Genomic DNA, 12,472 nt, shown 5'->3' with positions numbered 1-12,472 from the left:
GTAATTGTTGTGCCCTGGCAAATTACCATGGCAGTTTTGGTTGACCAGGATTGTAATTAGACTACTTCTGATAATTTTACATGTGTAAGCCAGTTGTTGAAACAATTAATATACAGCACATTTTTGGCTAAGAACCAATTTCCCTGTTTTGATCTGCCTAGATCTGACCAGCTATAAATTAGATAATAGTATGATACTCCTATGTTCAGCGCACACACATACAGAAGTTAGATAAAAACATACAAACTCTTGCGGTTGCAGTATAATGCTACTTTATTTCTTAGAATTCAGAACGATTACACACAGGAACCCCAAAACAGAGAGAGAGAGAGAGTCTGCCCCCAAGACAGCAAAGCACAACTTCACTCCACTGTGATTTAAGCTGTCTCTTTCCAGACTGACTGCTCCCACACTTCACTGCAGACCCCTGCAAGCAACACCCAAAAACTACCCCCTCACACACTCTTAAAGTGATAGCTTGCAGATTCAACACGGTGCTCAATACAGCACAGATACCTCCATTGAATAGCATGCAGTGGTGCAAGTAGAATTCATTTCTCACCAATTTGCTGCATTCATAGGAGGAACACAAAGGGGGGGCACCAGCTAACAGGGGGACACTTGACCTCCTGATGTGACCCCCCCCACGTGACTCCTTCCCGCCCCCAGCCTGGGGCCCCCGCGCTCTCCCTATCCCTTCCTCATGATCTGTCCCACATTACCTGGGAGGGGAGGGGCTTTGTCCTTCTCCCACTGCCCCGGATACTGCTGAACTGCAGGGCTTTCCAGAACCGCAGCTGCGAAAGGAGCAGAATGTGGGGGTGCCAGGAGGCCCCATGCCAGCAGCTCCTCTGGTGCGTCTGTACCGCCCCCTGCCCTCCCATGCAGCTGTGTCTCCTGCTTGGGGTCTGTACAACAGCCCCGCCAGAGGACAGGGCTGGTGGGGGGTACAGCGGAGGAACTGCTGGTTCCCAGGAGAGCCCTGTTCTCCAGCGGGGCTGCTATACAGACCCCAGACAGGAGACACAGCTGCGTGGAAGGCCTGGGGGCGGGGTTGGGGGCAGTATAGCTGCACTGGAGTTGCTGCCGGCATAGGGCCGCTTGACAGCCCCACCTTCTGCTCCCCCTTGTCTTTCCCGTACAAAAGACCAGCTATAAACATCTTACTCATACGGCAGATGAGACCAGACCAGACCGATGTACCTACACCCCTGATAGCATGTCAAATTAATGAGAATTTTCAGTTTTCTGTAAAACAAGGTCTTAGACTGGAGTGTCAAGGTGGTGGTTGTTATCTGTTTTCCTTTACCATTTGGTGTATTGCCACATGTCAGAAGGGTTCCCCAACATTTCTGTATTGTACTGCTACATTTCTTTGCCACAGTCGTAGATTCCTTGTACTTCCAGTTCACCCTACACTTTCGGTTGTAAAAGGTGGTCCCCAACTCTGAGATCCCTAAAATCTGCAGTCCATTTATCTATTAAAAGAATGTAATATTGACCTCAAAAAGTGATCTTGTGAACACACAAATTATGATTGTTGTAATTATTACCTGCCATGTAGAAGTTTTAATTATGGAGATGAGGTCTATTATCTCTTCAAAATCATAGGCTTGCTGATAATACGATGATCAGTGCCACTATGAAACCCTAAGAGAGTAAATATTTATAAGAGGGTCACTAAGGAAAAACTATCATTCTGATATTATTCAAACCTTCTTAATTCCTTCCTTTAATAAGCTAAGCAAGTTTATTAATTTCATAGCCTAAAGAGAAGGAAATTCATGCTTCATCACATTTATATCAAATTACTTTCAATATTTAAAAATATAAGATCAACCACTAAAAGAAAAATATCCTATATTGTGTGCCATGTATGAGTAATTTTAATACCAATAAAGAGTTGCTATGTGGGAACTGGTGGACAAGAAATACAGAGCAGGCCAAGTGTGAAATCAGAGAGATTCTTAGCAGCAAATTATTTATGGATTAAAAGATGGTAGAAAAGAAGCCGTTGCACCTGGTCACTTGTTTTATTGAGCTAGCTGAGCACTTTTCTGCATCTTATTTGTCAATGGTGTCATTTATTTTGCTTTACTGCTAGCTTTAAAGTTTCCTACCTCATGAGACCTCTTTCAGAAGAATCTTTTAAGTAGGCTTAGTGGGATTCTAGTTAACTCCATACATGTCGGTCAATGTTGATTTTGGCTGCCACCCTGAAATAGGCAGAAAAAATATTAATCGGTAACAGTCGACGCAAATGCAGCCTCCCCTCCTTGCACCTGCAAGGATCAGGTGTCGCCGGCCCTGTGGCAGTACAGGGAGCCCTCTGCAGTTCCACTGTCATGGCCCCGCTCCCTCACTCCCATGACAGCGGGGCTCCACAGGGTTCCCTGCAGTGACACAGGACCAGTGACACCTGAAGCCTGCAGGCGCAAGATTTGGGGAAGGCTGTGGTCCTGGCGGGGCAGGGCAGAGACCTCCCAGCCAGGGCCACAAGGAGGAAGATAAGTCCTCAGCCACAGGAGAGGCCACCCCACTGCTGAATGGCTCCTGCCCAGGGATAGAGTCACTGAGCAGCAGGGTAGACTCCCCTACGGCCAGGGGTCTCTGCTCTGCCATGCCTGGACCACAGCCTTCCGTGCACCTTGCATCTGCAGGCATCGGGTGTCACTGGCCCTGTGACCAAGAATGGAGATCTCTGCAGCTCCACTGTCATGGCCCCACTCACTCATCCACTGGTCAGGAGTATGGAAGCCATCCCCAGGCAGGAGCTGTTCAGCACTGGGTGGCCTCCCCCATGACTGGGGGCTTGTCACCCGCAGCCGGGATTGCCAGGAGGATCTCTGTTCTGCCAGGTCAAGACCGCAGCCTCCCCTGCACCTCATGCTCCCCAGTGTGTTGGGCCCCTTAGCCACGCAGGGGGTTCCCTGCCACCTCACTGTCAATGCTGAGAACCCTGTGTAGCCCCAACATCAGCACTTCCCTACCCCCCCACACTTCATTTCCAGTGACTGTAAAAATAAAAAACTGATAAAAATCGAATAAATATGTTAAATAGCAATCTATATTCATCAAAATTAGAAAAATAAAATAAAATAGAAGTCTGCCAACTCTAGTTATAAGCTCATGTCTCTCAAACTTGTTAATGCCACATCACCCAGTTGCAGTTACTGAAGAATAACATTGGATGCTCCTTCCCCATGTGGTCTAGAGTTTGCAGTACTACTAATTTAGGGATTAAAAATAAATTTATCTTGAAACCTTTGTAGACTGGCTCATATCTGAGGCCAGCTCCCAAAAGTAATAAAGTAATCACAGAACTACAAAAATTGTATCTTTCAATAATATATTTACTCTGCCTGAGGTATTTGTGGCACAAATACAAAAGTTGCATTCCTGTATTTATAGAAAAGCATGCACAAAAGGATAAGTAACCTCAATTTGGTTATGGTAAAAATACATTCCCTTAGAAATTGATTGCCAAGATTACACAATTATACCTATTCTGTACCTATTCTTAGGGTCATGTAGTTGGGGTGGCTTGATGGGGGGAGGGGTCACCTGGTCATGATGCAGAGATACCTATGTTCTGCTTTAACTTGTACCCCTCTGTTCAGTTTTAGTTTTGCTGTGCAGTTTGTTTCTTTTGAATAAGGCTTTTCTGCACTAGGAGTCTGGAATTTGAGTGATCTAGAACTACTACTCTGCTAATGCTGCAGTTCCCACCTTTTTTGGGAGAGGATGCTGCTGTAACCCACTGATGAATATGGGGTACAGGTCTCCCTCTGTGCTGATTTTCAAAGGGTATGAGTTGTTACAGCCCCTAGCTACAGAGCTTTAGCTCAAGCTGTAGACAGTGATACGTTTAGCTCTGGAGGTCCCCAGCTCCGTTTCTGGTATGTTGGCCAAGACAGCAGCTGTCACACTGGGTCTTATCCGCGATAGCCCCACCAGTACTACTTATGGCTTTGTAATATTTAAATAGAGTGTCAGTTTTACCATTCATTCCCATATACTGAATTTTTGCGCTGAAAATGAAATTATCTTGCTACTAAACACAGAAGTGACAGCATTTTATTAAGGTTTGTATTCAGAAATTTGAGAATAACAGGGTTGGTTTTATTTTTCAGAGATTATTCATTTTTCCTGGATTCCTTTTTAGTATTATTTTTTAAAAAAACAGTGAAAGCGTGAGGACTGTGTACCAAGTTTTCAAAACGTGTCAAGATGTTGGAGGAAACACTAATGTCATAGCACACAGGATATGGATGTTCAACATGTGGAGACTCATGCAATATTACAGTACTCTGCACAAATTAACTCTTAGGGCCTGATTCTCTAATGCCCTGCGCCTTGTGTAGTCATTTACATCAATGTAAACTGAGTTTACACTACTATTTTGACCTGGTAGCATTTTGCACCCACTTTGCACTGGCAAAAATGACTACACAAAAGTGCAGGGCAATGGGCGACTCCTACTCTTTATTTTCTTTTCAACATCAGTGCAAAATAGTCATCATTATTTTAACAAACTTCATTTTTATTTGGTGGACAAGGAAAACAATGTATTATCGTTTCATAGGCTTTTCCCCTCTCCATAGTTTGTAATATTTTAAAATCCTTGACACGTTTCTATTATATTTGCAAACACTGAGTTCTTCCTTTATTGACAATCAAAATGAAATTAACATGGTTCTCTCTTTTACTCTCTTGTGTGTTCACCAGCATGAACAATTGTGTCAGAGCAGCACTGACAGAAAAGTTAACTTTCAGACCAGTGGTGAGACTTCTCTACAGTGTCACTTCTGTTGTATCCACAATTATAAAATGTTCTTAAAGTTCCCAAAGGCAAAATAGTGAATGATCTTTTTCTAAAGCAAGCTAGATGTCTATGGTCTGATTGTCCACTGTTTTGCATATTGGATAGCTATTTACACAAGAGCAAAGTGGCTGGAAAATTATACCTTTCTGATTTATACTTTGCACAGGTATAAATGACTACACAAAGAGCAAGGCAGGGGATAATCAGGGAACCGGAATCATGAATCCAGTTTCTACCATCTTCTAATAAATTTAGTGCATGTCAAATGTGGGGGATAACCTACATGAGTAGAGTCACTTTAATGTAAAACAGAGCAAGATGACAACATCAGAGACATCTTTTCATGCTGTTCTTAAAGCTTCTGTTTACACATATGTTATTCAGAATGAACAAAAGTGTCTGTATTGTATTTAAAAAATAGGGATTGATGAACTATTAAACATAACTGCGGAATGAATGAGCAGGCAGAATATTTCCTCCTTTTCCTGTGGTGGAGTACAGTGATTGACTTGTAAGGAAAAGTTATGATTTTAAAGAACCCCTCAAAATTGGAGACATAGTAAACAGAACTAAATGGATCTGAAATAATTCAGACAGCACAAATTACCTACCAGTAAATCAAGCCTCATAGCAGTTTCTTACCATAATGAAGTGTTTCAAACTGGCGTTAAGGCTGAACTGATCTGATTTAAAAAACAAAACAAAAAACGCTGTCTGAGAATCTTGATTACTGCAGGGTATTTAAAGACCACTCTTTCCTTCCAGTTCTTCACTAAAAATACAGTACTTAAAACTTAGAGCTCCACAGTGGTATGCTTGACGTATATTTGTTGTCTAGTGTTAAACAAGAGATCTTGGTTTTTAGCAGATGTAAACATCTTACATCAGGGTTTTAGATCGGCAAAGTGCACTTATTCTTTAAACATTGCATATTGCATTGAGTAGATATGCATCCTAAAGACTAACGGATTTATATGAGCATAAGCTTTCATGGGTAAAAAACCCACTTCTTCAGATTCATGGAGTGGGTTTTTTACCCACAAAAGCTTATACCCAAATAAATCTGCTAGCCTTTAGGGTGCCACCAGACTCCTCATTGTTTTTGAAAATATGGTGCTTCTTGATTTTTCATCCATCTCAGGCTCTAAGTCGAATAATGTAAGAATCCATCACTTCACACACATCCAGAGAACTCTCATCCCTCAGAGGTGGGCAAGATGTGGGGTTGAGTAAAATTGATTCTGAAACAAGATACTAACAATTTGCACATTTAGTCATCAGTGATTCAGCAAAGAATTAATGAATGATTTGGTACTCGGCTGCTTGTGTCTGCCTGAAAGAGCACTTGAGGCTTCTTCTTAAGCCAGGTGGTCTACACTCAAAAGATAGGTCTACATCACTCCACACCCCCTGCGCAAGATAGTTAAGCCCACCTAACCCCCAGTGTAGACAGTGCTAGATTGGTGGAAGAATTCTTCCATCGACCTAGTTACCTCCTCTCAGGGAGGTGGATTTACTATAACCATGAGAGAACTACTCCAGCTGCGGCAGTGAGTCTGTACCCTGAAGCGACGCAGCTGCAGCCCTACAGCTATGCTGCTGCTGTGTTTCAAGGGAAGAGACTCTTCACAGAAACAACTGGTCTTGCAGGGAGCGGCAGTGGGGGCAGAGAGGGGTGCTGAGGCGGAAAGGAAATGAGGGGTGGGATAAAAAGAGAGGAGACTAAAGAGGGAAGGAGGAGAGAGGCAAATGACAGTAACCAAAGGGGGCCACAGGCAAGAAAGCAGAAAGGTATAGGGAAGCAAGGAGGCATAGGGAAGCAAGGGCAGAGAGGCCAGGAGAAGCAGAGAAGACCAGGAAAGGAAATGTCAGGGTTAAAGTGCGGATCACAGTACTGATAACCTCAAGAAATCAAAAATCATGAATCAATTATGTATTTTTAAACAAGTTAGACCAAATCCTCAGCTGGTGTAACTCTGCATAGCTCCACTGAAAGCAATAGGGTTACATGGATTTGCACCAGCAGAGGATCTTGCCCAAATAGTACAATTACAAACCTTAATGAATCATTCAGTATATAGTACCCTGGCATTAGCAATACAGGTTTTCAAATTCTTTGAGAATAGATGATGCAGCGAGTGGGCATTTGCCAAAGTTTTTAAGTCTTTTAAAACTTACTTGGTGCCTTATTTACACATGAAATGCAACACTTTCCATCCATTAACTATTCATTCTTCACAACATCCCTATCAACTCAGTCAAAAAGTATTACTGTATTGTTCTTGTTTTGCAGAGAGTTTAAGTGATTTGCCCAAAGCCCCTGAAGGAATCAATAGAAAAGCTAGGATTAGACTTCAGGAATTTCTGTCTACTAGCCCCAAACTCAGTTCCTTCAGACCACACTGCGTCTCTCTTTGTGCATTCTTGTTTCTTTTGCCTATTGTCATATAAGTTCCTCAGTCTACTAGCTTTCAGGTAAATTTGCAAACTTGCACCTCCTAATTAGTTTCATCTGGCATTTCAGATAGATATATATTATGGCACAACTTTATGTAACCAAATTATATTTTCAAATAAACAAAGTGATTATTTTTCATGTGAACAATTTAGTTTTCCTGATTTTTAGATTGGATATATAAGCAGTAAGTCCTAATTGTATTATTATTTATTATTATTAAACAATAATAATAATAATAATAATAATTAATAATAATTTTGTATTGTGGTAGAGCCTAGGGACCATAATCTTAGGTTTGGAGTTCGTTGTTCTAGACACTGTACAAACACACCACAAAAAGACATGCCCTACCCTGAGGAGCTTAAACCTAAGTATAAGACGAGAGACAACAGCTGGATACTCCAAACCGAAACGTGAAGAGTGCAAGATACTGGTCAATATGTTCACAGCACATGAGCTGTCATGTCCATTGTCAAGGGTTTTTGAGGGAATCATGGCAAAGGAAAGTTTTATTTGAATTTGACAGGAGACAAGGAAGTGGTGTGTGGATGTCTATAGGGAGCTCCTCCAATGCTTATGGAGCAGCATGGGAGAAAGCATGAAGGTCCTTGTTTAACATTTTAATAAGTGGATGATGAAGGCAGAGCAGAGGCAGGAGTTGTATCTTGTTAGTTTATGAGAGATCATAGTTAGGGTGGGGATAGCCACCTGAAAAGATGAGTAGTTTTTGTTTGATATGGTGGAGAAGTGGGAGCCAGTGGAGAGATGCAAAGAAAGGGATGACATCATCAAAGCAGTGAGCCAGGAAAACAACCTTTGCTGCACCATTTTAAATAGGACAAGATTTCGTTGTGAAGGCTAGAGAGGAGGCGTTTTCACCCATCAACATGAAAGATGTTGAGGGCCTGGATGAGAGATTTGACTTTATGGCTGGTAAAGAAAAGACAGATCTTATAGATGTTCTGCAAAAATGGCATTTCAAATCCTCTCTACAATTTGAAAAAAATCAATTTTGATCAATTATTTTTGGAGACAACTATAAGTGACAATTGTATGCAAAAAAGTTACGTTGTACTTTACAACTCTGCTGAGTGTCTTTCACTTCTCCTGCTGACTGCCTCATTCTATGGACCATGCTTCGACTTGGCTACCTTGTCGTCATTTTTGCAAACCTCAGCTCAATATACTCATACAAACAACGGATCCAGATTGTTACTGTGGTGAAAAAATGGGACTTCTTCACCCCCAGTGAGGCTTTTTAACCCCACTGCTTCAGTTTAGTTTGTTTATTTTTACTTCTAGGTATCCATCATTATAATTTGGTGTCTAAAGCACTTTGCTCTCCCCCCACCCCAATTTATTCTTATCCTGTTTGCATACAACTTCACAAAGAATTAGTGCAACCATGCCGTAATTGTTTTCAGTGGAAAAGATAGGTTGTTGCATCTGTAACTCAAAGAACAATCCATCATACAAGACTTTTTAACAAGAATGAAATAAACTAAATATGCCTATACTAAGACACTTGTATACCTACACTTGTAATACATAATCTAAGGCTTCCAGATTACTTATCAGATGACTGTTCAAGCTTCAGAACACCAGTGTGGTGAAGGAATCACTTCATCCATCTCTGAAGTACAGCAACTTCTGGAGTGGAGATGTTTAGCTGTACAAAGAAGGATCACACAACAGTTTAGGGTTGAGAGTAAAAAAAAAATATTGTATGCAGTTGAAATTGCAGGATGAATTTTAGCTGGGTAAATTTAATAACTAGAACTGGAAATTAGCCTGGACACCAGGGATAATAAAATATTCTTACACAAACTGACATGGAGGGCCATGCAAAATGGATTTAAATGGTCCACAGAACATTCTTTGTGTACGGGGAGCATTCCACTGGCAAAAAGTTGGAGGATTGGAGCTGACTCCTGCTCCAGCCTTGCTCCCCATCCCCAGCTTCCCAAGAAGGAAAGGACAGATTGGACACAGGGAGGGATGTGGCAAAGTGGAATCAAGTATACTCAATTCTCCACTGATGTAAGGTAACTGAGGAACCCAAAGCCAATGGCATTACTTAGAACTATTTCTCAGCAACTGTAACTTCCACTGCGGCTGGGAGGCATGGGAATAGGGAACCACAGTTGGCTCCTTGGTGCTCCCCCGTGTCCGCTGCGTTGAAGTGGAACAGTGAATCTGGCCCAGGATCTTGAATGACCATAAAGTTCTGATCCTGTAATTCATGATCATTCAAAAAGACAGTCCCTTCCAAACAACACCGTGTCCACCAACACCACGCTCATCATTGGCTCAGTACAGGCTCAAAGGAAAGAGTGCCATCTTCTGACTCCAGTCACTGCATCCTTTCGCTGTTGCTTTATGGTCTCTCATCCAACTGGAAAGGCCTTGAGTTTATGCATTGCCCTGATTACAAAACTGTGTAACTGACTTTGGAATGGAAAGTGTAACAGAAAAGTTGTAAAGAAGTCCACTGTGATTCCAAAATGTAAAGCATTCAAGATTTCCTTAGAAATACTTCAGTAATCAAAGCACAGCTGTTCCTTTCATCTGACTCTGTGTGTGCACTTTGTCTCATAGGGATAGTCGTAAATCTAGTGTGGAAAAGCTATAGCCTATTCTAGTTCTATTTACTTCCCTATGATGCAAGAGCTGTCAACATGATTCTCCACCCCCACCCAGCAATGCAGATAAGTTACTGAACTACACCTAATCCTCTAAAATGGAGTTTTTCTAAGGGGGCGGGGGGGAGTGTTGGGCTGTGGTCAGTGTGCAATTGTCTATCATAAGCTACTTTTTATTATGACCCTGGTCCAGCAAAACACTTAAGCATGTGCCTAATTTTAAGTATATGAAGAGTACCATTTAGTGCGATTTTAATGGGGTTGCCCATGTATTAATGCCAGAAAACATGCTCTCCAATTTTGTTGATCTATGAAAACAAGTTTGGAATCCTAACACTGTGAATTTCCTTTCGCAAACAAGGTGGATGCCCATGGAAACATTTTGCTAACATCTCTTGAAATTCACAATGAAGTGGCAAGCCATGAGGTTACGACCAGCGTTACTGATGCTAGGAATTCAACAATATCCTTTGACAACTCAGGAATCCAGTACAGAAAACAAAGCATGAATCGGGAAAGCTTTGGAAGGCGTACAATGGACAGAACAGTGCCCCACAGTAAGAAGAGCCATTTACGGAGGAGGTCTTCACAGCTGAAAATAAAAATCCCTGATCTAACGGATGTGAATGCCATAGACAGATGGTCGCGGGTGGTGTTTCCATTCACATTTTCTCTTTTCAACTTAATTTATTGGTTATATTATGTTAACTGAGTGACTGTACTTTTCTAAAAGACTTCAATAATAATACATGAGATATTGCTCTGCCTGTCGAGTTTATGTATAATATGAACTTTTATTATATATAAAATACACATGTATGTGTGTATACATATATTGTGGAAGTGCGTGTATATATAGACACGTGCACAGAAGTGTACTCTCTCTATAGATACACGCACGCACACACACACACGTGTATATATATATACACACACATTCTGAGGTTATGGACAATTCAATATAGAATGCACATCAAAAGAACTTTTTTTAAATTGAAAGACAGGTGTCCTCAAAACAGTAAGCCTTGAGAAAATTGAGTATCGTATAATCTCACTTTGACTGTCATAGAAATTTTCAAACAGTTGTAATCATATATCAAGTCAGTATTCAGAAACATTGCATGGAAAAGCAATGTTGAACATAAACTGACACCTTTCCATTGGTAAGTTTAAAATGTCATTTGTATTGCATATCAATGTTACTTTCAGCAAGCCAAATTAATTTTCCTTGCTAATAGTTCTAGTTTTTATATGTTGTAAGATTTTTTTCCTGTCAATTTTCAGTCATGGATTGCTTTCTCTTCTGCAGTAAGTAAGTCTAATCATAGGACGAGTGTTGCTCTAGTGTTTTGAAGAAATTCATAATGTTTCCAAACATCCGTCTTAAATATCCATCAGCAATGAAAGGAATTTTTTGTAAGTACCAAAATGTACAGTGCAATTTTTTCACTTGGACTGGTTCCAGCTAAGATGTCATTCTGAAAAACAAGCACCTTTTTAGTGTAATGTAGCTAAGAATTCAAACACTGCCAATGTGTTCTGCATCTGCTATAGATTTTAAAGGTAATTATTCCAGTGAAAGTATAAAGACATCTCAGGTTATTTGAACCCATCAAGCTATATTCTTTATTAAACATGCATTCACGTGATCAAACACTCTTATAACATTGTATGTTAATGTAAAATGTATTTGCATAATATGCATATATATGTATATTTTATCAACATTTTTCTTTTTGTGCTTGCTATTGTGACTGCATGCTATGTCATATTTTTGTTTCTGTGAAGTTACAACTTTTTGTTATCTAGACTTAAGCAGATAGAGCATTTCTAATATTTCAATAACAGCATTTTCATATTTTATTTTGTACATATAGCATATACAGATAAACTCACAGCTAGTATGTTCCGGTCACAGATCATATCATAAATGATAGCAAACAATAGGTCTTGTTTCAGCATTAAACATGATCAGGCATTTTCTTTATGCAAATGTGGCCACTTTTGTTTTCATTCCACTTCAATCCCTCATCAGTATCCAGACTTTTTCACTCTAATAGGTTCTGGTAGTAAAGATATACAAGTTTCGGAACTGTAAACTTCATTTACTATTAACAGAACTAGATCTTTCTAAAGAAAAAAATGATATATTTTTTGTAAACACTTTTTTTATCACATACATTCATAAATAGAACCAAGTATAGTAGTAGACACAGATCGAAAAAGACGTTAAGAGCTGGGTCTTGCCAGCTCTCTGCCTACAGAATTCCTGTTGATGTCAATAGGAACTTGGCAGGTGTTGTTTCCAATTTGGAGTGCATTAGTGGAGGGAAAACATGTGGATATGCAACTGCCAACTAAGCAAGATAAGATGAACCTAAAAAGTCTGCCTTTGATCTAAAATATCCTATGTTTTCAAAATATCTGACTTGTTTGTAAGTACAAGTAAGTGATATTTATGCTGCTGCCGTATAAATTCTCTATTCCCATTTTAATCTGTTCCAAGGTACGTAATTCTTCTGTGAAACTTTGTTCTGAGCTGAAACT

At 40.4% G+C, this 12,472-nt stretch overlaps 1 protein-coding gene across 1 annotated transcript in view; it reads left to right on the top strand.

Annotated features, from left to right (window-relative positions):
* The window catches only part of GABRB3 (gamma-aminobutyric acid type A receptor subunit beta3), a 149,829-nt gene extending 139,192 nt beyond the window's left edge, over window positions 1-10,637 (top strand). Inside the window, exon 9 of the mRNA XM_077807120.1 lies at window positions 10,287-10,637. Coding sequence (XP_077663246.1) covers window positions 10,287-10,637 — 351 coding nt within the window. The remainder of the gene's footprint in view (window positions 1-10,286) is intronic.
* Window positions 10,638-12,472: the final 1,835 nt, after the last annotated feature.

Source organism: Eretmochelys imbricata, chromosome 1 (assembly GCF_965152235.1).
Source record: "Eretmochelys imbricata isolate rEreImb1 chromosome 1, rEreImb1.hap1, whole genome shotgun sequence".
In the NCBI taxonomy this organism is placed as follows: Eukaryota; Metazoa; Chordata; order Testudines; family Cheloniidae; genus Eretmochelys; species Eretmochelys imbricata.
Note: the sequence above shows the minus strand (reverse complement) of the source record. Positions and strands in the feature narration are given on the sequence as shown.